The sequence below is a fragment of the Vombatus ursinus genome, unplaced genomic scaffold (genome assembly GCF_900497805.2).
Source record: "Vombatus ursinus unplaced genomic scaffold, bare-nosed wombat genome assembly UNPS02014825.1, whole genome shotgun sequence".
NCBI lineage: Eukaryota > Metazoa > Chordata > Mammalia > Diprotodontia > Vombatidae > Vombatus > Vombatus ursinus.
This window is the reverse complement of record NW_020954603.1, coordinates 632,222-657,617: the sequence shown is the minus strand read 5'-3', so window position 1 is coordinate 657,617 and position 25,396 is coordinate 632,222. Positions and strand designations below refer to the sequence as shown.

The following is a 25,396-nucleotide window of genomic DNA, read 5'->3' as shown; positions in this document are numbered from 1 at the left end:
AGGTGCCCAGGTCAAGAGAAGGGCCGCAATGCTGCAGGTGTGTATGGACAGGGGGCCCAGGGGTCAACAAACAGTCAGATCTCCAGGAGGTGGGACATGCACGTGTGTGCGTGCGTGTGTGTGCGTGCATATGCGTGTGCGTATGTGTGTATATGTGTGCTTGTCTAGGGGCCAGGTGCCCAGGCCAAGAGAAGGGCTGCAACGCTGCAGGTGCGTGGGGACAAGGGCCCAGGCCTCACCCACCTCTCAGGCCCGTCCTTGGCCCTGCTCTTCCTGTCTCTTCGGGCCATCTTGGACCTGTGGCTGCCCTTGCGTGCGGGGCCCACTCTGATCGATGTGTTCTCAAAGGGCGTTGTTGAGATGGAGACCTTGCTCCCGCTCTAATGGGCACAAGGTGGGCAGGTCAGTTAGCAGCAGCCAAAGGGAAGAAAGGCCCTATCGGATCTGGGCCCGAGCTGAGGGAGCCTCAAGAGACCATCTTATCCAATGCCCTCACTTTACAGAAGGAGAAACTGAGGCCCCCAAAAGGAGAAGTGACCGACCCAAGTCGCACACAGAGCGCCCAAGTGTGCCCTGCCCCTGGCTGCCTCCTAACTTTGGGAGGCCATCACACCCAGGGAGCCATGAGGAGACTGGCATCCAGAATAGCCAATACAATTCTAGGCTGCGATCGGAGAGGGACGTGAAGGTGCTGCTGCCCTCGGCCTGGCTTGGTTATTAATTATTCTAATGAATTATTCTGAGTATCTCAGCCAAGAGAGACAGAGAGACAGACAGAGAAAGAGAGAGAGAAAGAGAGAGAGAGAGAGAGAGAGAGAGAGAGAGAGAGAGAGAGACAGAAGCACAGATAGAGAGAGAGAGACAGAGATACAGAGAACGAGGTAAGCTCTGGTGAGGGAGGGCATGGCAGAGCACACGGGGGAAGGGCAAAGAAAGGAGGAACACAAGCATTTTTGTCACTGGAGTTGACTACAGACCACCCAGGTGAAAGGAGGAAATGGATGAAGTTTGGCAAAAGGCTTGCCCGCACTCCCGGCACTCCTGCTGCAGGGCTCTCTGACAGTTTCATCCTTCTGAAGACGGAGGACCGATAAGGGGCAGCAGGGAGGAGCGAGGCTGGAAATGAAGGAATTGTGGGGGAACGTGACCCCTCCTCAAGACGAGGTGAAAGAAGAAATACGCCAACATGCCCCACTTTGAGAAATATTAAGAACCAGGCATTTCTCCAGCCTGCGGTCTCTGCCACACGTACCTGAGTGCTGCATCATCACCACCATCATCACTACAGCTAACGTTAAAGGGTGCCTACTACACACCGGGCCCTGTGCTAAGTGTTTACAAATATTCTCTCGTTTCATCCTCACAACAACCCTGAGAGGCACATGCTGTTGTTATCCCCATTTTGCATGAGGAAAATGAGGCAAACAGAGGTTCAGTGACTTGCCCAGGGTCACACAAGTAGTAAGTTCATGAGGCTGGATTTGAACTCAGGTCTTCCTGACTCCAGGTTCTTTGCACCACCAGCTGGTGGGCCAAATTTTTAGGAAAATAATGCCCTGCACGGAAACTTTTCTCCTTTACCAAAAGCCTAAATATCTCTAAAGTGGAAAGGGATTTAAACTGAGGGAGAATCTGTTGTCCCTGAAGACAGAACTAGGGCAGTGAGCAATGAGATTGGAGCAAAGGCCAAGCTGTGGGAAGACCCAAGTGTTCACGAAGGCGTCAAGAGCAGCCCTCTCCTCTCCTCGGGGAGCGACTTGGACACAGGAAGTGCCCGGGGCCCTCAGAAGAGTCCCTCTGTCACCCACACCTGGCTTCAAGGCAGCACCCTATCGTGGGATTCTGTGGTTTGGGAAGAGGATAAATTCACGTGACAAAAGCCTGGGTCAGACAGAGAGCTTTCCAGAGACCTCTCCCTCTCTCCCCGTATCTCTGTCTCTGTGCCCCTGGGCTGAGATACTCAGAACGATTCATGAGAATAACTAATGAACTGTCTCTGGAAGGCTGATGCCCCCCTGGCACAGTGGAGCCTTCTTTTTCTTTCACACTGGCCACAGTGTGACGTGCGGCACCCTAGATCTGGGGAAAGCAGATTTCACAGGGTTCAAAGGACACACAGGGAGGATCCCGTGAGCCAGAATCAAGAGCTACACGGTAATCAGCCCATCCCCCGGCGCCCCAGCCCCTCGCCTCACCTTGAGGATCAACTCCACCACCTCAGTGTGCACCAGCCCATGCACAGGTTCGCCGTTGACATGCGTGATGAGATCGCCCTCCCGCAGTCCTGCCTCGCTGGCCGGGCCCCCGTCCTCCACGTGCTGCCTCCAACGAGAGACCAGCTCTGAGCTCTTCCCTGCCTCCTGCTCCCTGGCAGCCCTAGGCTTCCCCCATCTCCTGATGGCCCAGGATGACTAAGGCTGCCCGCGCCACTCTGGGGACAGGACACCGTGGGTAGACGGCTTGGGCCCAGCCTGCCCCAGGGTCCTCCCCCTGCCAGCCGGGCCCAGCCGGCCCCCACACACATACCCAGACCACATGCTGCACGGTGTAAACGTCGGTGTCCCCCATGTAGACCCGGATGGCTCGCAGGGTGAAGCCGTACTTCTTGGCAGCTCGGTGAATGACAATGGGTGGCTTCAGGCTGCTGATGGCCGGAGAGAAGTCTCTGCTTGGGGATGAGTCCCGGGACGAGGGATTGGATGACTGGGAGTGGGGGGACATTGGGCTGGCCAAGGGGGAGCATCCATGGTGGTCTGGAGCAGAAACATGGACCCAGTAAGTCACCTCCCCGCCCGTCCCACCCATTCCCCACTTCAGGCACCTCTGATACCCACAGGCCCTAGCTGGTGGTGCCTGCCCCCAGGGCCATCACCACACACACACACACACACACACACACACACACACACACACGCATAGACAACAGCATCCCTCCAGTCACGGATCCACAGACACACAGAGGAAGAATACCTGGGCTGGCCCCGGGCCCTGGATTGCCCTCACCTGAGGGGATGAGAAGGGACAGGGCGGTGGCTGAGGCCGACTTGATGACTTTGTTGGCGGGCCTGGGCGTGCGCTTGTCTCCAGACTCCCCGGACAGCAGCCGGTGACGTGCCCGCCGCACAGCCAGGTCGCTGATGGCCTTAGGCGTGGAGCTCTCCAGGCCCTCGTGGCTGTCCCAGCGGCCTTGCTGGGCACACACACTCACAGGACTCCCACCTACAGGGGCAGTCGTGAGAGATCAGACCCCCTAGTCAATCCCTGGTGATCGGGCACCTTTAGAGGCGCTGGGCTGAGCCCAGGGGCAGAGACATGGGACTCTTACAAATGTCTCAGGAGCCCCCTGCTAAGTTCTGCTTCCCATCCCCCCCACAACCACAGGGCAGTTCTTGGATAGGTGCCCCACGCCCCAGAAAGACACTGGCAGTTCAGGTAGTCACTGAAGGAGTTGGCACTGGACCTGGCTCCTTGTCCCCCTGGCCTTTGCGCTCTCCCAGCTGCTCGGGAGCGGATCCGGGCCCTCCCTCTCTGGGCTGTGGAGTCAGGAAAGCTGTGCCCTCTGTCAGCTGCTGGCTCTGCTGAGGGCTGCTGCCTGCCTCGTCAGATGCGTCTGGGAAGCGGGGCGCATCCAGCGCCCCTGAACAGCGCCGCCGCACCCCAAGAGGGGGGCTGGAGTCGCTCTCCGTGTGGGAGGATTCAGACACTGACAGTCGCTTCCGCAATCTGCAGGGGAAGACAGAATCTGGGTGCACATTCCCTCCCTCCCTAGGGGTCACCCCGAGGCATTCACCAGCAGCTCCCCCAGAACTGGCCAAGCCCTGTCTGGGTGCCCAGCACATCGTCTCCCTCGCCCACACCGAGCCCTCCTACTCACATTTCAGGGGAGCCGATCACCCAGCCTTTGCCCTTGAGGCCACTGAGACCGTCCAGCTTGTCGTCCTTCTCCTCACTGAGGCTGCGCTTGGTGGGGGGCGGGGTCCTGCGCTCCTCCAGCAGGGAGAGTCTCTCTAGGCTGCTGGACACCTACGGGGTGGGCAGGCAGAGGTCGGGGGCAGCAGAGGACGATGAACGAGGGGTGATGGGGAAAGCAGCAAGGCCGGCCAGCAGCACAGAGGGCCCAGGGGAGCTCCCCTTTACTGTAGATCCCACTGACACGGATGCATGACTCCCCACAGGAGCACGCGTTCTACAGCTCATGTGAGGGTGGCACCCACCAGGGACATGGGACAGACGGCAGGACGAGGGGACGAGGGATTCAAGGGACATTGGGAGGGTAAGATGGAAGTGGTGAGCCAGAGGAGCGGGAGGGGGTGCTCGCGGAGGCAGAATCGTTCTAGGGGAGTGACCATGGCCAAGTGCGCTGCAGGAGAGGGTGAAGGGCTGCTGCTGTGGGGATGGGGACGTCAACACATACACTGACACCCCCAGTACAAAAACAGGGCTGTGGCCCACCAATACCTAAGGGCCCTTCCAGCCCTAAATCTCAGGATGCCCACGGGCCTGGCCACACCTCTCCCGGTCCCTGAGATGGCTGCGGGCTCCAGGGTAAGCCAGGCCGGTCCTTCCTCTCCCCTCCAGCTTTGCCTTTGTGCTCCCACCAGGCTAGAATCCCCTCCCAGTGCCTTCTGGGCACCCCCAGTCTTGGGCTGACTAGCCCCAGACCCTCTGGAGATGCTCCAAGCCCCATACCTTGCTAAACCTCGGGGAGCATGAAGAGAACTGACGGATTTCCACATGGTCATCATCGTTGGCATCATCTTCATCCTCTGAATCCACATGTCGGTAACGTTCTGAGCGAGCTGCGACAGAAACATGGGCAGGCTAGGCTGAGGAAGAGTTCAGCCCTCCTGGCAGAGGCGCCGGGGGGAGGGTGGTGGTGGAGGGCTGCCCCAGTGAGTCTGGGAGCCCTGGAGGGCTGGGAGCACCTTGGGCTCTGACTTCATCACATCCTCCTGCAAACAAGTGTCCCCGTCCCGATCCTAGGGGTATCCTGGGTGGGGGGGAAGGGTGTGGACCAGAGTGTGGTTCTCAGTGTCGGATGATGGCAGCTTAGATGAGGAGGGGTGTCTGATTGCCCAATGTGCCTGGCTGGGCATGAGGCCTCACTCAGGGTGGGCCTCCTGGTGGGAATTGAGCAAAAGGAGGCTTGGAACTCAGCGGGGCCAGGAGCCAAAGCAGCTACAGGGAGAGGAGAGGGGCTCACATGCAGGCTCTGGAGAGCTAGACCTCATCCTGGCTCTAACACTTTCTAGTTCTGGACAAGACACATTCCCCTGAGCTGCCCCCACCTCATCTATGAAACAGCTAACGGGCAGCCGATGCCCCGCGTGGGGATGGTGAGAAAACAGCCTGTGGCCCCAGGTGGGCCCAGTGAACGACACCCTTGTGTCCTGAAAGAGCCACAGCAGGGGGGAAGGCTGGGTCACTGCCAGGGCTCGGAGAATGGGGCAGGGGCCAGGAGGGAGGCAAACGTTGGCTTCCCTAGATGGGAGAACAGTAAAGTAGATTTGGAGTCACTGCGTGGTCAGACCCAGTGACCAACTGGGCAGAAGGTCTCCAGGGGAGTGACCCAGGGATCGCACTTGGCCCAGCACCGTCCCACGCTTCTCACAACGACCGGCAGAGAGGCCTCAATGGCCAGCTCAGATTGGCAGATGCCAACGTCGGGAGGCAGAGAGGGATCCAAAAGGATCCTGGCAGGCCCCTGAGAACTGGGCTGGACTGATGAAGATGAAATTCAACAGGGATGAATGTCAAGTCTCTCACGTGGGTTATACGGAAATCAAGGCCCCCATCCGGAACACTGGTCAATTCTGGGAGCACTGATAAGCTGGAGACCATCCAGAGGACGGCAACCTGGGTCAGGACTGGCCGTGAGCCCAGACCACGGGAGGATCTGCTGGACGTGTTTACTCCAGAGAAGACCAGGGGGGATGGCCACAGAGGGTAGCCCCAGGAGAGAAGGGGGAGGCATGGAGAGGCTGACAAAGGCTGGAAGTTCAGGACAAACTGCCCCCCAGGGTGGAACGGGCTGCTGAGGAAGGGGTTGGGGATGCCCTCCACTAGGTCTGCCTTCACGAGGCTTCCGTTTCTGTGTGGGGTGGGCCAGATGCTGCTGAGCTCCTGCCAACTCTCAAATTCTGGGATTCCATGAGCACGGTGACAGGAAACCTTGGCCTGAAGCCCCCACCCCAAACACAGGTCACAGCCCCGCCATGATTAACTAAGCAGTTCTGGGAGCGTCCCAAGGCCCCAAGAGACTCCAGGAAGCGGCGGGGTGGGAGGGCCGGGGTCTTCCTACCGCCCAGCCCAGCATGCCTACGCTGGGGCGCCTTCGTGTAGCCTATTCAGTCACAGCTTAAAAACAGCAAGAAGCAGGAGAGGGAAAGCCAAGACCACAGAGAGCTTGGGAAGAGGTGGACAGAGAGCGCTGGGCCTGTCATCATGGGGACCCAAGTTCTCGTTTGACCTCAGACCCTTACTAGTTGTGGAACCCTAGGCAAGTCATTTCACCTCTGTCCAACTCAGTTTTCTCAGCTGTAAAATGGGGATCAAATGAGATCACGTTTGTAACGTGACTTGCAAACCTTGCACTGCTATATATACACTGCTACCATGAGTACTACTACTAGTCCTCCTCCTCTCATCCTCAAGATGGAGCTGGAAAGAGGAGAAGAACAAACAAAGAGCAGCCAGCTGGGGGCTCTCAACACCCGTGTGTGTGCACACACAGAGGGGCAGCTGGGCATGCAGTCATACCGCCAACCAACAGGCTGGAAGGTGGGGATGAGCTAAGCCCCAGGGGAGACAGCAGGCAGGCCCAGGCCCCCCGGCCCCCCAGGCCCAGGCCCCCCAGCCCCCCCGCCCCCCGGCCCTTACTGTCAAAGTAGCTCGTGTCGTCCTCAGACTCCAGCTGTGGAATGAACTCGGCCTTCTGACGCAGCAGGCCCGTCCAGTCCAGGTCCTTGAAGAAACGATGCTGCCTCACCTCGCTGGCGCTGCCTGCAAAGGGGCGCGGTGTGGTCAGAGGGGAGAGAGGACAGCCGCAGCCTCAGACCAGCGCAGAAAGGGAGGGAAGCTAGGGGCCAGTGAGCCACAAGCTCTGGGCCTGGCCAGGAGAGCACGAGCCCCAAACCGACCAGGGTCTCTGCGAAAGCAGTCCACGAGACAGGCCTTGTGGCTGGCATCCTGGGTCACAGCCATGCCCTTGCCCTCGCTGCTCAGCCCTGGCTGTCACCCGTAGCCTACCTGTGCCCATCCTCTCCAAAGGGTTCTGGTGCAGCAGCTTGGAGGTGAGGTCCTGGGCATCAGGAGGGAGGGCGTCGTCACCCTCAGGCCACGCAATCTCATCTGAGGAGAGGAGGAGCAGGGATATGTCGGGGGGGGGGGGGGGGGGGGGCAGGGATGCTGGAAGCAGAAGGCAGGTCCCACGAGGCGGCACCACCCTTGGTCTCCCCTGGTTCTACCACAGGTTGGCTGCCCAGCATTCAGTCTTGTCCCAGACCACCTCCCACTCCCCATGCCACCTAGAGGCCACTGGCCAGGTGGGTGTGACCGTTCCCCGCCTCCCCTCCCTCTGCACGGCCCACAACTTACCACTGATCACTTGTCCAAACAGCTCCTCTGGAGTGTCCCCGAAGAAAGGGACACAGCCCACGAGGAATTCATAAAGGATGATGCCCATGGCCCACCAGTCCACTGGCTTCCCATAGCCTTGCCTCAGGATCACCTCAGGAGCGATGTACTCAGGGGTCCCACACACCTGGGCATAGGACAAAGATCACTATCATGGCTTTTACCATCATCATTATTATGTCCATTTTACAGATAAGGAAAATGGGGCTCCGAGGTCGTCACACAGCTAGTGAATGACCTGAATTCAAATCTTGGCTCAGATATTTCCAAGCTGTGTGACCCTGGGCAAGTCACTGAACTTCTGCTGGCCTCAGTTTCCTCAGCTGTAAAATGAGGATAACAATATTTGTGAGATCCCATGTAAAGCACCTGGCAAACCTTCAAGTGCCCTCCAGACACTGGTTCTCCCCATTATCATTTCAGTGCCTGGATTCAAACCCAGCTCATCTTTCCCGACTCCAAGCCCAGGTGAGTTAAGGCCCTGGCCCCCATACCCCAACTGTTTTGGTAGCAAATATACTGCAATGCCCATGGGAGAGTCCTCTCCCTGAGCCATACGGGGCTAGGTCCTGGACTGGCGTCAGGGGACCTGGGTTCTAATGCTGACTTCCTTTCAAAGTCACTGAAAGACTGTGGGCAAGTCACGTGCCCATCTAAGACACTGGGCCTCTTGGTGCCTAAACTAATTCCAGCGCCTAAGCTCCCAAAGTCTATCAAGGTTACACAGTATCTGCTGACTTCAGTTAGCACTATGTGTGTATGCGTTTGGGGGGAGGGGGGCTGAGGAGGAAGAGAGACAGCCTGGGCTCAACAGTGACCCCACAGAGCACCCTCCCTGCACCAGGCCAGGCTCCTCGAAGCTGGCTCTGCTTTGTTCTGGGATCCTGCCTGCTAGTTCCTTGCCATCTACCACCATGGTTTGGGGTGCTGTCTCCTCTCAAGAGGCCGCCGATATCCCTTGTTTAAGACAGGACCCTGCACTGCCACGGAGAGTGCAGTGATGGGACTTTCCTATGATGCTCCTCAGAGCCCCGGCCTCCCTGCTCATGGCACAGTCCTGGCATCCCCTGCCCGTCTCCATACACCTACTCGGCTAATCCCTGGGTGCAGATGGCACCAAGAGCTGCTTCACAGATGCCCCCCACAATAGCAGTGATTACTCAAATGGCTCCAACCCTTATCCTCCCTTCCATTCTTTTTTGAGACCAGTTTGAGTTCTGGAATAAGAGTTGGCGCAGAGGGCAGTGAGGGGCTGACCTCAGAGTCGGGAAGACCTGAACACACGTCCTACTTTGGCCATATCCTGGTGAGTGACCACAGGCAAGTCACTGACCCTCGTGGTGCCCCAGCTGGGAGCTCCCTAAGCTAACGGCACCCTAGAGCTTGGCATAGTGGAGACGGCGCCAGCTTGGCACTCAGGAAGACCTCATGGAATCCCCTGGATGCCACTGCCCACAGACCCTGTGAGCTGCCATAAAACAGTGACCCTTTATTCCCCTGACAAGCGGGCACCTACCCTTTCCTGGCAGACATCCAGAGCGGGGAAGCCCATTACAGCTAACCAGGCATCCCCCTCCACTTTGGGCTCTGCCAAGACTTAATTTACCCCTTGCAGCCCCCACCCCATGCTCCTGGTTCTGCCCCTGGGAGCCAGGCAGAACAGCTTCAGATGCTTCTCCCACAGGCCAGAGAATCTAAAATCTTTCCCCTAGGTTAGCTAGGAGCCTCTAAGCCTGGGACTCCTGGCCCTTTCCCGCCCTGTTTGCCTTCTCCAGATGCCCTCCCAGTTCTTCATTCCCAGCACCATCCACAGTACCCACCATGGGCTCAGGCCAGGGTGGCCTGGGACCACATCACACTGCTAACTCCTAGGGAGCCTGCAGTCCACAAAGTCCCCCAAGGTGGGCACACCCTACCCCAATCTGGTGTTTGTGAAGAACCATGGAGGCCAAAGGCTGGACTTTTGACTCAATCCTACTAAATTTCCCCTTATTACGGGGCCCAATGCTCTTGCCCAACAAGACAGTTTTGGAGCCTGGTTCCCCCTCTCCCTCCCCACTAGGCATCGGCTGGAGATGCGATCAGCAAGCCTTCTATGCCCTCTTCTTGCTCGGTGTTTGACCAGAAGCAAGTCACAGCACCACCCCCCGCCCTGGAAGAAGCTGCCACCAGGCTGAGCGTTTTACGAGGTTTCAAGGCACAGCACAAGAGGCAGCCCAGCGTGGTGGGAGGTGAGCTGGCCCCCAGCTCTGTCTCTCACACATCCTGACGAGACACTCATCCACTCACAGCACTAAGGAGCTCTCTGGGAGTCCAACCTTCTCAGTTTCGTCCTATGGGACTTCCCTGTACCAGGGACTTCCCAGGTGGGGTCCCTGTGCCCAACCCCGTCCAGGGCCTCGGGCCCTCTCCTCTCCCATCTTCCTCCTCAGCAGCCAGCCCAAGCCAGGCCGACCATGGCAGGGCGTTCCAGAGCTACTCACCTGCTTGTCCAGGAACTCCCGGGCATCCTTCTCAATGTGGCCCTCATACAGGTTTGTGGTCAGGCTCATGAGGCCTATTTTGGAGAGCCCAAAGTCGGTCAGTTTGATGTGACCCATGGATGTTATCAGGAGGCTGGAGACAGAAACAAACCTGGCTCAGGCCTTCACCTGCCCTGCGCTGAGATGCTGCACCCCCCAGCCTGCAATGCCCCACCCCATGCAGGCACCCAGATGTGCAGCTATGCCCAGCTCCCAACATGGCAGCTGACAGACAATGGCCTGTTCACAGCGGCCATGCCCAGCAGGCAGGAGTCCGTGCAGGGCCAGTCTGTGCAGAGGCCTGGGGAGTGGCCGACCGCTGGACTGCAGCAGGCTGGAGGCAGCCCCACAGAAGCTCCTTACTTGTCAGGCTTGAGGTCCCGGTGCACAATGCCATAGTTGTGCAGATATTCCAACGCCAGCACAGTCTCGGCAAAGTACATGCGTGCCATGTCGACGGGCAGGGCCCCGATGTTCTTCAGCAGTGTGGCACAGTCACCCCCTGCAATGACAGCGCCTCACTCGCTATGACCCACTGTAGTTTTGACACCTCCCAGCGTCTAAACAAAGCTTGGGTATGACAATGGCCGGTAGCCTTCCTCGGGTGCCCACTCTGGGTCAAGCACAGGACTAGCAAAGACCCATTCCTCAGGGAACAGCCTACTTGGCTCTCCCTGGGCCACACGTGTAGAGGGGTATCTGATGGCGCAGTGGAGAGAGTGTCGGGCTGAAATCAGGAAGACCCGAGTTCAAATCTGGCCTTAAACCCTTCCTAGCTGCATGACTCTAGGCAAGTTAGTTAACCTCTGACTGCCTCAGCTTCTTCAACTGTAAAATGGAGATAATGATAGTACCTACCAACCAGGGTTGCTGTGATATCAAAATGAGATAATACTTGCTCTTAGCACAGTGCCTGGTATGCAGTAGGTGCTATACAAATGTTAGTTATTTTGAGGCAGCTAGGTGGTACAGTGGATAGAACAATGTGCCTGGAATCAGCAAGGCCTGAGTTCAAATCCAGTCTCAGACCTTTCCGAGCTGTGTGACCTTGGGCAAGTCACAACCTCTGTTTGCCTCGGTTTCTTCATCTATAAAATAAGGATGATAACAGCAACAGCATCTACCTTGCAGGGTTGTTGGAGGGAACAAATGAGGCAATATTTGTAAAGTGCCACACGCACAAGGGGCTGCAGAAATACTTCCCTTTCCCACATCAAAAGCTGAACATTTTTTCTAGGACATATGACCCTTGACCTCTTGACCTCATTGACCCACTGACCACTTGCCTCCTGGAGCTGGGCCCTCCCCTAGCTCTTCTAACTCTCCGGCTCCTCTAATCAACAAAATGATACAAAAGGCAAAGCTTGCCACCCTCTTGGGAGACTCCTGCGGCTCCCCTGGGCTTGTACCATCTCCAGGAGACAATGGGAATCCAGCCCCACATCACCCGGACCTCTGTCCGAGTCTCACACCCAGTCTGTCCCCAACCGAACTCCCCTGCTGCCCTCTGACGGCTGAGGGCTCTGCCGTGGCTCCCCTCACCACCCCTCACCCCACACACAACCTGGTGCCTGGCCTAATTGTCTCTGCCTCCACAATAAAGCCCAGACCGGACCCTGACCCCCAGGGCCGCAGGCCCTCACCACCTCCCCCCTGGACTGGTCTCCCAGCCTACCTCTGTGCCCCCACGGCCTCCCCCAACAGCCCCGACACACTCTGAGCCCCGGGAGGCTGCCCCTCCAGACGGCACTGACTCCAGCACCATGGGTGCAGGCGGGGCCGCCTACCTTCCACGTACTCCATGACCATGCACAGGTGGCGCCTGGTCTCGAAGGAGCAGAACATGCTGACGACAAAGGGGTTCTCGGCAAAGGTGAGGATGTCGCGCTCCACGAACGCCTGCTGGATCTGGTTGCGCAGGATGAGGTTTTGCTTGTTGACCTTCTTCATGGCAAAGCGCTGGCGGGTGGACCTGTGGCGTACCAGGAATACAGCCCTGCAAAGCACGACGTGGCCTCAGCGGGATGACGCTGCCCCATGCCGCCCCAACCTGCCCCGCCACCGTTGGCCTAGAAGGCAGGAGCTCCTCAGATCCTCAGAGTGAGGAGGGGCGATGGGCAGGTGCAGTGATCCTAGTCACAAGCCCCAGCCTGGGCCCCAGAGCCGATAAACACGGATGAAGCACCTACTACGCGCTGAGCACTGCGCCAGGCGAGTGCTCGGGATACAAGGACGATGAAAGAGCTGGTTCTATTCACAAAGGGCTGGCGCTCCAAGAAGAGGCAACAAGGCCACCCCGGGCACTGGGCACAGAGCCTAGCACATAGGAAGTGCTAAACCAGTGTTTATGGACTGACTAATAAACGGCATCATCTATACAAATATGGGGTGTCCCAAAAGTCCCAGTGCCATCTGAAGCTTTTCACAAGACAACTGGATGCAGGGCAGGTGAGGGTGGGGCACTAACAGGTGGGGAATCAGGAGGAGCTCTAGGCACCAGGCGCCAGAGCTATATCTGGAGGAAGGAGCCAGAGGGGAGGAAGAGAGGGCATCCCAGGAATGAGGGAGGACCAGTGCAAAGGCCTGGAGGTAGGAGACGGCCTGGAGGGAAGGCTAGTCTGGCTGGACTGCGAAAAGGGCCAACAGACAAGTCAGGGCCAGGCCACAAAGGCCTTCAAAAGCCAAAGAGAAGAGTAAGAGGGAAGAGAGCACCCAGAGTTTATAGGAAAGGGTTACAAGGTCAGATGAGTCCTACAGGAGAGCCCTGCAGCAGCACCAAGGGAACCAGACCAGAGCGGCTACTCCTGGGAGGTAGTGACTCGTGGCCTCTCAGTGACAGCACCTTCAGGCCAGTCAGTCTTTGTACCGATTCCCACTAAGGACACTGTCCCCTTCCCTGCCTCACAGGAAGGGTCAGCCCAGGACACCAGGGAGCTGGCCTCCCAGCTCTAGTCACCTGCCAGAACACGGGTTCTGGGGCCAAAGCATGCCCCTGGTTCCAGCCACACGGGGTTTGGGACAGCACGTGGGGCCTGGCCCCAGACCGACCTCCACACACCCCCTCCCTGCCCCTTAAGAGAGGCCAATGGTCCTGTACACCACTACACACTCATGCTGAAGACCCTGCCAGAGATGACCACTTCAGAAGGGATAGGTGGAGTTTTCATCCACAGAAAGGTGCAGGCCCAACTCGGGAACAAGAACAAGGTTGAGGGCAGAGCCCCCAGAGGCTCCAGGGCCAGGATGGACCACAGCTTTGGAGAAGCCTTCCTGACTGATGGAGTGTCTGGGACAGGAGTGCCCTCGCCAGCTTCCGGACACCAAATGCACTTGGGGGTCACTGGCTGGGAGCCCGACAAAACCCTGGAGAGCAGAGAAGTTGGGTCTCCCCAAGACTGGAACCAAGCGGGCCAACACTGGCCTGATTTCCAGACTTCCAGGAGAGGAACAGGGGGGATTCTTCCAGCTCTGAGATAGTGAGCTGGGCCTCAATTCCAGACAAATTCCTAAGACATCTTAAAGGGCTGGCTGATGAGGACTTCAGAAAGGGACAGAAGCATCAATCATACCACAGGGCTGCAGCCTCAAACCTTTCTGACAGCTCACAGGTCTCTGCCCCTGCAGGGCTTAGCCCAGGGCATCACTGGCTAAGGAGAAGCTCCGCATGGCCTGCACACCCAGCTGGCCCCTTCTCTCCCAAGAATCAAAGCCTGGGAAGACCCTCTGGAGCACATCCCTAACCACAGGGCCTGGGTCTGTCCATGCAAAGTCAGGGTGCCCCAGGCCTGCCTAAAGGGCACTGCTGCTGGGCTCGGGCCATGCCAGGGGCAGGGGGCGAGGCACCAGGAAGGCTCCGTACCCGTAGGCGCCATTGCTGATCAGCTTGATTGTCTCAAATTCATCCTCGGACGGCGTCTTCTTGGGCTGCAAAACAGCCCCTCGGCCCTGCAATGCAAGAGGGAAAAACAGAGGGTGCTTCGGCTTTTCCCGAAACCCGATCAATCCACCGGCTTCAGGAGGCGGTGCGCCCAAGGGAGGCCCAGTAGTGACCCCCTCCCACCTGCCCCCCCAGCTGCTCACACCCCCTCATCCCCAACCACAATGCTTCAGGTAAAGATGCAAGGCAGGCCCACAGCCCCACAGCCCACTGACTCCCCAAAAGAAGGAATGGTCTGACTTTTTCATTTGTATTCTCAGTGCCTAGCAGAGAGCTTTGTGCATGGAAGGTGTTTGATAAACCTTGTCCATTCATTCATTCATTCATTCATTCATTCATTCATGTATACCAAGCACTATTCCACTGTCTCCCCTCATACACGGAGATAAGAGACACGTCGCATGTGTCACGTGGGATGTGGCAATGCCCCTCATTCTAGCAACAAGCCACTTTGTTGGGATGGCTTCATTTCAGAAAGGTATCCAGGGCCCGTAAGTGGGGGCATGGCAGAGCAGCTAGAGTCAGGAAGACCTGCATTCAAATCCTGCTTCAGACACTTATGAGCTGTGTGACCCAGGGCAAATCATTTTACCTCTCTCAGACTCAGTTTACCCCTCGGTAAAACGCGCAGGGTTGGAATGAAGTCCCTTTCATCTCTGAATCTATGATCCCTCTCTTGACCCCACCCTGCTGAGCTTCTGCCTACTCAGCAAGCTAGGCCAGGGCTCCAGGACAAGGGGGCAGCCAGGGCCACCCCAAAGATCATTACCTCAACTGAGTCATCTGTCTCAGGAGTGTCTGGGCTGTCGTAGCTGTTCAGCTGGGCCATTTCTGAAGAGGAAGAGAGGGTGGGACACACAAGCTTGAGTGAGAGCGCATGTTCCCAGGGCCCATCCTGACCACAGGCTCCTCTTCAGCACAGACAGAGCTGAATCTATTTAGAGTCAAACCACACAGCCCACTGCCCACAGGAGGAAGCCTGGTGGGAGGTTGGAAGCAGCTGTAGACTTCAATTCCCACTGAGGTGCCTTTCCCTGATCTGGGCAGGTTCTGCCCACACAGAAGCTGCCCCTGGAGCTAACCTGGGACCTTCCCCACCAATAGCCAACAAGACTGGTTTCATGCGAGGAGGGGGAGGCCAGGAAGATATGGAAGCCTATTAGCTTAGGAACTCGTTGAGCAGCCGAGCCTCCAGCCTAGCTCTGGGAGGCCCAGAACACACAGCGACATGACCAGGCTGGCACTGGGGGATTCCCATTCACCCCGGGGCAAGCGGCGTCTGGCTCCCAGGCCCAAGGCCTCCTGACTGCCACGGGCCCTCGCTCCAAGCAGCCCAGCCACCACCTAGCGGTGGCCCTCCCAGCACCTACTGTCCTGGGACCATCCTGGACATCTCCTCCCTGCATGCCATTTCTGTTTGCCCCTTTCCAGTTCAAAGCTGACTCCCTGGGGGCGCCTTCCCTGTGTGGTCCAGCTGCAATGATGCCCAAGAACAATCCTCTCCACCCTAAGTGAAAAGCACCCCCAGCCAGCCTTCTGAGAGCAGGACCGGAGCCCAGACACCAGGCTTGCCTGGGAGCAATGCATCGAAAAGCAACTTCTAGGTATCCCCAGGACGAGGCATCCAACTGCTCCCACTCTCTGGCCCCTGGCACTGGAAGACTGAGGCTAAGGAAAGGGGGAGGCTGCCCATAATCATCAAGGGACCCAGAGGGTGAGGACTCAGTCCACTGGTCCTTCCCCATCCCAGGCCTCATCCCCTAATATCTGGGCTTCAGAATCACCATCTGGTGATGGGAAAAGGCCCTGCCCCTGCCCCCACCCCCATCCAGCCTAGTCCTCTCGGCTGCATACCTCCTGCTTCTCTGACACTACCATGCCCTCTGAAGCCCCAATCTGTCCTCAACCTCAAGCCTTCGCACAATTTCCATCTCCTGGATCTGCCAGACACCTGCCTCCCTTGTAAAGAGCCACCCTCCCAGGGCCCCAGCACCCTGAGCCAGAAGGAAAAGCCCCCACGCCCAAGCCCTCTGTCTTCCATCTTGATGAGGCTCTTGGCACTGAGGTCCACCTCACCATCCAGACCCTTGGGGTCATCTCCTCTCATGTCTCCATCTCGTCTTTTTCAAGGATGACAAGAGATGTCTCCCCACAACCCTCTCTGCTCCAATGCCTGCCCTGCTCCTCAGGGGCTTCTATGATAAATGCTTATCAACTGTCTTGAAACGGCCAGGCCTGGCCCATCAATTTCTCAATGAGATGGGTCACCAGTGCTGGCCAGAGGCCCCTCTGCCTGACACCACCTCCTGCCGGCTTCCTGTTTGCCTGTCCTGGGTCATCTTCACTGTGTGGCCTCCTCTCTCTCTGTGTCTGTCTGTTTCCCTCCCTCCACGGCCTCAGCCTCACACTGCCCTGCCCTTGTCCCCTTCTCCTGTCCCTACTCCCACCTGGCCAAGTCCAGAGCTTGAGGAAGTCTGGTCATCTCCCTTTCAGCCCAGCTGGCCTCCCTCCCTTTTCCTCTGAGCCCCTGTGCCCCTCTCCCCCATGCCCCAGTCTTCTCTTATCCTCTCCGCTTCTTCTCCCCACACTGACCATGCCCCCAATCTGATCTATCTCTTCTTCGCCGACTGACTCTACAAACATGCCCCCAGACACCCCCTCCCCTGCCCAATTCTTCAGTCAATCTCTCCCTGTGCATCTGTTCCTTCCCTGCTGAAAACTAACGTGTCTGGGTCTCCCTCCGTGGACCCTGCTACCCCCTTCTCTCTCCTTTTCTCCTCCCATCTACAGCCAAGCCTCCAGAAAGTGACTTTCCTAAACTCCAAAGTCAGGTCTGCCCAGGTCAACCCCTGCTCCTCCAAGATGAAATATTAAATTCTCTGTGTGGTTTTTAAGACCTTTATAACCTGGTTTCTTCCTGCTCCTCCAGCCTTCTCCCACTTTACTTCCTTCTGTGCACTCTCCAGTGACAACAATTCTCCCAGAAGTTCCCTGAACACACAACTCCATCTCCTACCTCTGGGCCTTTGCAATGGCTGTCCCCCATGCCTGGAATGCCCTCACTCATCTCCACCTCCTAGTCTTAATGGCTTCTGTCAACACTCAGCTCAAATCCCAGGCCCTGTTCCTAGTGCCAAGCACACAGTAGGTGCTTAATAAATGCTTGTTGAAAGTCATTTCCCAATTGATAAATGGTCAAAGGATATGAAATTAAAGCTATCTACAGTCATATGAAAAAATGTTCTAAATCATTATTGATTAGAGAAATGCAAATCAAAACAACTCTGAGGTACCACGTTACACCTATCAGATTGGCCAACAAGACAAAACAGGAAAATGGTAAATGTTGGAGAAGATGTGGGAAAACTGGAACACTAATGCATTGTTGGTGGAGTTGTGAAATGATCCAACCATTTTGGAGAGCAATTTGGAACTATGCCCAAAGGGCTGTAAAAATGTACATACCCATCAATAGCACTTCCAGAGCTGTGTCCCAAAGAGATCATACAAATGGGAAAAGGACCCATGTGTACAAAAATATTTACAGCAACTCTTTTTATGGTGGCTAAGAACTGGAAATTGAGGGGATGCCCATCAACTGGGGAATGACTGAACAAGTTGTGGTATATGAATGTAATGGAATACTATTGTGCTATAAGAAATGATGAACAGGCTGACTTCAGAGAAACCTGGAAAGATTTACATGGACTGAAGCTGAGTAAAGGGAGCAGAACCAGGAGAACGTTATACACAATAACAGCCACATTGTCGATGACTAACTGTGATAGACTTAGCCTTCTCAGCAATGTAAGGATCTAAGACGTCTCCAAAAGTTTCATGATGGAAAATGCTGTCCACATCCAGAGAAAGACTTAGGAGTTAGAATGCAGATCGAAGCATACTATTAGCTATTTTTTTTTCTGGGTTTTTTTTTTTTTTTTTTGGCTAGGCAATGGGGTTAAGTGACTAGCCCAGAGTCACACAGCTAGTAAGTACTATGTGTCTGAGGCCGCATTTGAACTCAGGTCCTCCTGAATCCAGGGCCGGTGCTCTATCCACTGCGCCACCTAACTGCCCCAATCTGTTTTGTTTTCTTTCTTCTTTCTTATGGTTACTCCTATTGGTTCTAATCCTTCTTTACAACATGACTAATGTGAAAATATGTTTAATAGGAATGTATACATAAAGCCTATATCAGATTGCATGCCATCTTGGGGAGGGAGGCAGAGAAGGAGGGAGGAGAAAATTTAGAACTCAAAATCCTATATGGAAGTGATTGCTGACATCTAAAAATAAATAAATGCTTGTTGATTTGACTTGGCCTTCTGCAAGAAGCCTTTGCTGGGGTCTTTCCTCCTCTGTCTAGATTTACAGTAGGCACTTCTCCCTGAGGCCAAGGGCTGGGTTTTGGCCTTGCCTTGGGTCGCCAGGGCCTAGGACACAGAAATGCTCCATGAATGCTTGCTGAAGTAGGACAACTTTGAAGCAAATATATCTAATTTACCATCCCTACACTTTAAACACCAGCAGCCCTATGGAACAGAATCACGTGTTCCTGAATGAGGAGGATGCCCAGGCCTGATGACAGACAGACGAGCCACTCACTGCTGCCTCCAGCGCTCCCTACTCAACTCCAGACACGCCCTTGGGGGCGCCCACCTCAGCTCTGGGCCTTGTGAGCCCCTCCACCTCCCTGGGCTCTCCCCTGATGGCTTCTCCTAGGGTTCCTTGGCAGGATCTTTGTCCATCTCCCGAGCCCGGTTCCAGGCTTCCTCCTCCCTCTCACCAGCTGGCCCGTTCAATGCCTTAGACTGGACGTGGCCAAGACCCCTCAAACTCATCATGTCCAAAACTGGCCCCGGGACCTTTTCCCCCGAACCCTCTCGCTTCCAGACGTCGCTGTTACTGTGGAGTGCCACCCTCCTCCACGTCCCTGGGCTTGGGACCTAAGCCTCCTCACTCCCTCCACTCCCTGATCCAACCAGACACTGTGTCATTCTCTCTCCTATCCAAGCCTTTCTTCCCAGTCCCCCTGCTGCCCCTCAGCCCCCTCTCCAAGGCCTCCTGACTGCAGTCTTGGCCCCTTCCAATCCACACTTGACACAACCACCAAAGGGGGCATGGATGGTGCTGCCTTGGAGTCAGAAAGACCCGAGTGTGAATCCTGCCTCAGACCCCGGGGCAAGTCACTTAAGCTCAGGGCATTAGTTTCCTCATCTATAAAATGGGGATAACAATAGCATCTATTTCCCAATGTTATGTTCTGAGGATCAGGGGAGATACCATGTAAAGCACTATATAAGTGCCAGTTATCATTAATAACGCTGACGGTCACTGTTCTCCTTGTGAAGCGTCCGTGGCTCCCCCTTGCCAACAGGATGACCTATCAGCTTCTCTGGGACAGAGGAGGCTTCCCCCAGCCTCTCTTCACGTGCTCTGTTACAATCAGTCTTGACTTCTTGCCATTTCCTAAGCTCCACACTCCACTTTCCAGCTCTGTGCCTTTGCACTGGCTGTGCCTCCTGCCAGGAATGCAGCCCCTCCCCTCACGCCATCACCAATCCCCTGGCTTTGCCTCCTCTGTGCGGACACTTACCTTCCAAGGGATCCCGCGTGAGGCCCAGCTGGCTGATGATGTAGCGCGGGATGTCACATTTGATCCCCTGGCCCTCCTTGGCATGCCCTTCGGCAGCCTCCAGCAGATGGTAAAACTCCTCAGGGTCAAACTCCTGGAGGGCCGGGGGGCAAGAATGAGACCCCAGACTCCAAGCACTTTTCAGGGCTCGCTGGTCCCAGCCCCCGAAAGAGTAAAGAATGGCAAGTCCCACCTCTCGGGCCTCCCCTGCCCCAAACCACGGGCAGTGTACAGGGTCATGTCCACCTACAGCTGCCTGGGCTGTCCCCGCCTCTCATGTCCTTGCCCAGGCTCTGTGTGACCTTGGCCAGGCATGGCACAGGCCCTCCCAGTGTGTGCCCTGGCCTCTTGGAGGGGCCCCTCACCAGGCACTCCAGGAGCCGGGCAGGCCGGGCCACAATGATCATCAGTTTCTTCACCAGCTGGGTCACGAAGGCCACCTCTGTGCTCTCTGACCGCTCGTGGGCCTGTGGAGACAAGGATGCCGTCATGGACGTGGAAAGCCGCTGGGCAGGGCACGGCAGGGGACTGTGGCCAGTGGGCCACATGCTCCCTGCTTAGCCCTGGACTGCCAGCCCCTGTGAGGAGCTCTCAGTGTCCTAACCAAGGACCCCCACAGGCTCTGGCAGCCAATCCAGGGGGAGAGCAGGGAGGGAGAGGCTGACTTATGCCTTCAATGCTTTGAGACCCACAACCATCATCATCATCATCTCACATTTCTATGGTGTTTTAAGATTTGCAAAGTGCTTTACAAATACCTCATTTTAGGGGCAGCTAGGTGGTACAGTGGATAGAGTACCAGCCCTGGAGTCAGGAGAATCTGGGTTCAAATCCAGCCTCAGACACATAACACTTACTAGCTGCCTGACCCTGGGCAAGTCACTTAACCTCATTGCCTAGCCACCCCCCCGCAAAAAAAAAGAAAGAAAGAAAAAATATCTCATTTTAACCTCACAACCACTCTGGAGGTAAGTAATATTATTATCCCCATTTTATAGGTGAGGAAACTAAGAAAGACAGAGCTGAAGTGACGTGCCCAGGGTCACAGAGCTAGTAAGTATCTGACAGGATTTGAACTCAGCTTCAGCGCTGTGTCTACTGAGCGCCGCACCTGGTGTTTTCCCTGTTTTACAGGTAAGGCCACTGAGGCCTGGGGTTTACTCGGGACATGCCCAGTTCCAATTCCAAATCTCACGCTCTTTCCACAACCTGCTGTCAGGATAGCGAGGCCTGAGCTCCAGCCATGAGGTTTCCCAGCTGGGTGACCCGAGTGACCTCCCTTCTCATAACTTCAGCCTCCTCATCCATAAAAAGGGGAGAACCTTGGCCGAGGATCGCAGACACAGAGACCCGCCGGGCTCCACCTTCCTTCTACATGGCAGTGACATGTTTCACCCCTAAGTATCCGCAGCCAGAGCCACACCAGCTAACCCTGCCTCATCCCAAGCCCCATGAGTCCCAAAGCACACTGGAGCATCCCCAGGGGCCGCATCCTGACCCAGCTGTGAGATATCACATTCTCTCCGTCCTGCCCAGGATTTCCGGATTCCCCTCTAATCTGACTGGAGCTGCTTCAGGGGTGCCATGGGCCGGCCCACACCTGACTCCTCTGGGCTGATGCTCAGAACCACAGCCACCCTGGCTCCTCAGAATCCCTCCCTGGACACCAGCCAGGGCCGGGGGCAGCGCCTGGGCCTGGAGAACAAGGTGAGAGCCGTGGGAGGGTCTGGGGAAGGCCGCGTCCCATTGCCAACTCCTAGAGTGAGTCTGTGGTCCACTGAGGGTCCTAGAGCTTTTTTACAACAAAGGCTGTCCCCTGGGAAGTGGATCATCCTCATCCAATCCCGTCTTAGGAGAATCAGCTCAGGCCTCCAGCCTAACAAATCCTTTTCGGTGTCACCTGTCATAGGGCCAGGCAGAGCCACTTTCCCACAATCTGCCAGAGAGCTATGAATGGCCAGTCATGGGGGCTAGCCAGTCGACCAGGTATACTGTGGTCTAGCTTATGACTCTCCCGCCCTCCTGGGGAGCCTCTGTCCAGTGCTTGGCTAAGCTCTGGGTCCCTCTCAGGCCCTACACTAGCTGGCTGTCTTTCTCAATATTTCACTGCCATCCCTTGGCTGAATCTACCCTAGAGCTTTGCCGGGGGTCAGGGTCAAGATCAGTGACCTCTGAACCCTGGCACAGCCGCTGACTACCTGTGAGACCTTGGGGAGTAAAGGGTTCCCTTGCTCTCGCCGCCCTCCAAACCCTCCACCTTATGGCCTGAAGGCCCAAGCAGAGTGAGGCCCCAGGGCCAGGGCACTCACGTCTTGTAGAAGCTTCTCTAAATTCTCCTGAAGCTCATAGAAGTAGCGGGAGGTAATGAGCCCATCGCGGGACTTGTCCAGGCAGTCCCGGGCCAGCTCAATGACCTGGTGGTGGATGAAGCTCAGGGCCCCGTCCGCCAAGGGCAACACGTTCTCAGCTGCATTCGAGGCAATACACTCCGCCAGCCGTTCCTCCATCTGCGCCGTGGCCTAGGAGCAAAGAGAGCACTCGGAAAAACCTAGCATTGGTGGGAAGACGGGAGGGCAAATGGGGGGCACCTGGATGAGGGGCCGGGGCCTCACCCACCACCCCTCCATTTCCCATGGCTGACCCCAGGTCCAGCATGCACAGCTCTGTCACCTGGCTCAGAAAGTGCTAGCTCCCTTCCAGCCACTGCTCCCATGCCCCCTTCCACGAGCCACCGTCCAGACCCCCCGCCCAGCCTCCCCTGTGTCCGTATCCTGGCTCTACGGGTATGCACAGGGGTTCTCAGCTTGACTTTGGGACACCTCTGCACACACACAGAGCCAGACCGTCGGCTCCACGCAGGCGAGAACCGCTTCCTTCTGTCTCGATTCTGGATGTCCCCAGCAGCCAGCCCGGAGCAGGTGACAGCCGGTCGGTTCAGCCTATGCCCGCACCTGCCCAGGCAGCCCCCGTGACCCCGGGGCCCTGCTGGCCTCTCTGTAACTTCACACGATGGTTCCTGGGTTCTGCTGCTCCTTTTCAGGTCCTTGAGGAAGGTTCTTGCGGGGGTCCCCTCCCTCGCTTCCCCCTCTCCAACCTTCTCTGCAGCCTCTCCTTGCCCAGCCACGAGGAGGCCTTTCCTGGTCCTCCTTAATGCTGCCACCTTCCCTCTGACAGAATGCCCTCCACTTCCCCTGTAGTACCCCGCGAGCTGCTTGGAGGGCTATTCCCAGGTAGTCTTCCACTTAGAACTCTTCAAAGCTACAATTGGGTAAGCTAAGGCCGCTGGTTCCAGCTCCAACAGAGTCTCTGGACCCTGCTTCCCTCCTCTGAGGTCTCTCCAGCTCCACACTGCTTGGGCTGTCCAGCAGTGCCCAGGAGTGCCCAAACCAGGGCAGAGGAGAGCCCGGGAGCCACCTTCCTCCCCTGGCCAGCTGGACCAAGGCTGCCTCGACTTTGCTGGCTGCCACATCACCCCACTGAGACCCCCCCGCCGACTCATCTCGAACTTACAGACCACTGAGACCCAGCCCTGCCCCAACTCATCTCAAGCTTGCAGACCACTGAAACACCCCCCACCTCTACCCTGACCCTTTTCAGGTCTGCCTACGCTGCCTACATATGGAAACAAAAGGGGCTGGACCACAGGTGCTACAAGAGATCCATCCTAGCCCTACACCCCACCAATCTGCCGGAAGTCAGGGTTTAGGACCCCATCCCAGGAGGGAGGGCCCACCATGGGCTTGAGAAGGAGTGAGGAAGCCTTCAGAGCAGAGGTCACCCAGCCTCCTTTGTCTGGTCTGCTAACCACGCAGCACCACCCTCAGCAGAAGCCCCTCTGCTTGTGTGTGTGCCTGAACCATGCTGTCCTCTCTCCCAGACAGGAGGGCCCAGCTAGGGCGGGGCCTGGGGAGGCAGGAATCCCTTGGGGCTGTCCAGGCTTCCTCTTTACCCCTGCCCAGCTTGGAGCCTGGAGCCAGACTTCTAGGAACAACGGTGAGCGCTGGGTCCCTGCCTCACCCTGCTTCGCCCTGCCCATCAGAGTTGCCCTGTCCAATATCCCCCTCATTCCTCATCTGCTCCCTTCAGGGTAAGCACATCCCTCACCCTCCAATGGCCTTGACTTCAGGCTCTTTGCCATCTTGGGCACCTCCTCTGCACGGTCTCTAGCTTATTGCTATTCTCTGAAAAATATGGCGGCCAGAGAGGCAAGTCAACCAGCATCAGGAAGAGCTGAGTAGGACCGTCCGCTCCCTGGTCCTGGAGCCGCAGCCCAAGACTGAATCAGCTTAGATGCTCACTACCTGCATGACCCTGGGCAAATGCCTCAACTACTGTTTGCCTCAGTTTCCTCCTCTGTAAAAAGGAGATGATAACAGCACCTGCGCCTTCTCGGGTGGTCATGAGGATCAAATGAGTTAACATGTGGTAAGTGCTTCAAAGTGCTAGAGAAATGGAAACTATTATTTTGTAATGTTGCTGGGCACATAGCTCTGGCAGGCGCGATGATTCTTCCATTATCGCCACCTTCATCATCATCTTGACAACGTCCTCACGTCTGTCACGGGTGGGCTAGCACGGCGCCACACAGCTGAAGTCCCTGAGGGGTGCCCGATGGCCCCACTTCTCCTCTGCCTGGTCACCAGGAGCCCAGTGTGGCCAGGCCCACTGGCCCAAGCTTCTTGGGCTCATCAGCAGAGGATGCTTGCATCGAGAGCCCCTGTCCAGTCTTCTCCATCTCTGGACTCCCGGCTTCTTCCCTGGCTGGCCCCCTGCATGCCCGGACTTCTCTCTCCTCTCCCCTCTGCCTCCTCCCATCTTCCGCACAAAGCCCTTCCCAGCCCTGCAGTGACAGCCAGGGCCTTCCCTCTGACTCGAGTACCCATCGCACTGTATGTGTCTTAGCCAGACCTAGCTGTCTGCATGCTGTCCCTGTTAGACTGGGAGCTACCGGGGCGCCTTTCTTTGTATCCCCAGCCCTTGGCACGGTGCCTGGCACACAGTGGTGCTTAATAAATACTTCCTGACTCACGCCCTCCTCAGGCCCCCCAGCAGCGCCTTACCTTGGGGAATCTTTCTTTGTACACATGATTCATCATTATTATTTCACTGTCAAAGGAGACTGGGGAACGGCCAGGGCTGAAAGAGAAGGCAAAGGTTATTCTACCACTGGACTGTGGGTCATTCAGGCTAATGAGGCCAGGGCCCAGCAGCTGCCCTTCCCTTAAGTACACAGACCAACCTCCAGATGTGAAACCCATCCTCAGTGCAGCAGCCCCATGGGGGAGAGGAGCAGCAACCCCCCCACTTCTTTCTCCCTGAAGATGGCCAGGCTGTGGCCTGGGGGTGACTAGATCCATGCCCCCATTCAGGCCAGACCCTTCCTCAGGACAAAGCCAGGCCCAGTCCCAGAGGCAGGTGCCTACCTGCAGCTTCTCCCCTGACAGTCTGGCTCATAAACTGAGAAAGGTCTTCACATGAAGAAAACCCATGTTAGCCTCAGGGAAAACCTGTGCCTGTAATATGTGTATGACAGTGTGTGTGCATGCATGCATGTTTGTGCATGAATTGGTGAGTGCATGAGAACAGCATGGGTGTGTGTTTAAATGTACACATGAGTGTGTGGGTCTGTGTACGAGAGTGAGTGTATGTATGGGTTTGCATCAGGGC

General features: G+C 56.6%; 1 protein-coding gene across 14 annotated transcripts in view; it reads right to left on the bottom strand.

Annotated features, from left to right (window-relative positions):
- MAST2 (microtubule associated serine/threonine kinase 2) overlaps positions 1-25,396 on the bottom strand; it is a 139,720-nt gene that overhangs the window by 6,015 nt on the left and 108,309 nt on the right. For 9 of the 14 annotated variants that reach the window (XM_027838191.1, XM_027838190.1, XM_027838192.1 and 6 more), the window contains 19 exons: positions 24,790-24,865; positions 22,039-22,248; positions 20,095-20,196; positions 19,691-19,823; positions 14,864-14,925; positions 14,017-14,102; positions 11,945-12,153; positions 10,521-10,659; positions 10,119-10,251; positions 7,597-7,762; positions 7,249-7,350; positions 6,880-7,002; positions 4,690-4,799; positions 3,875-4,023; positions 3,461-3,723; positions 2,971-3,219; positions 2,527-2,753; positions 2,196-2,318; positions 244-380 (listed from right to left, as the gene is read on the bottom strand). In XM_027838191.1, the coding sequence (XP_027693992.1) occupies positions 244-380; positions 2,196-2,318; positions 2,527-2,753; positions 2,971-3,219; positions 3,461-3,723; positions 3,875-4,023; positions 4,690-4,799; positions 6,880-7,002; positions 7,249-7,350; positions 7,597-7,762; positions 10,119-10,251; positions 10,521-10,659; positions 11,945-12,153; positions 14,017-14,102; positions 14,864-14,925; positions 19,691-19,823; positions 20,095-20,196; positions 22,039-22,248; positions 24,790-24,865 (2,799 nt within the window). The remainder of the gene's footprint in view (positions 1-243; positions 381-2,195; positions 2,319-2,526; positions 2,754-2,970; positions 3,220-3,460; positions 3,724-3,874; positions 4,024-4,689; positions 4,800-6,879; positions 7,003-7,248; positions 7,351-7,596; positions 7,763-10,118; positions 10,252-10,520; positions 10,660-11,944; positions 12,154-14,016; positions 14,103-14,863; positions 14,926-19,690; positions 19,824-20,094; positions 20,197-22,038; positions 22,249-24,789; positions 24,866-25,396) is intronic. The other 5 variants (XM_027838195.1, XM_027838194.1, XM_027838196.1 and 2 more) reach the window with 1 other exon arrangement.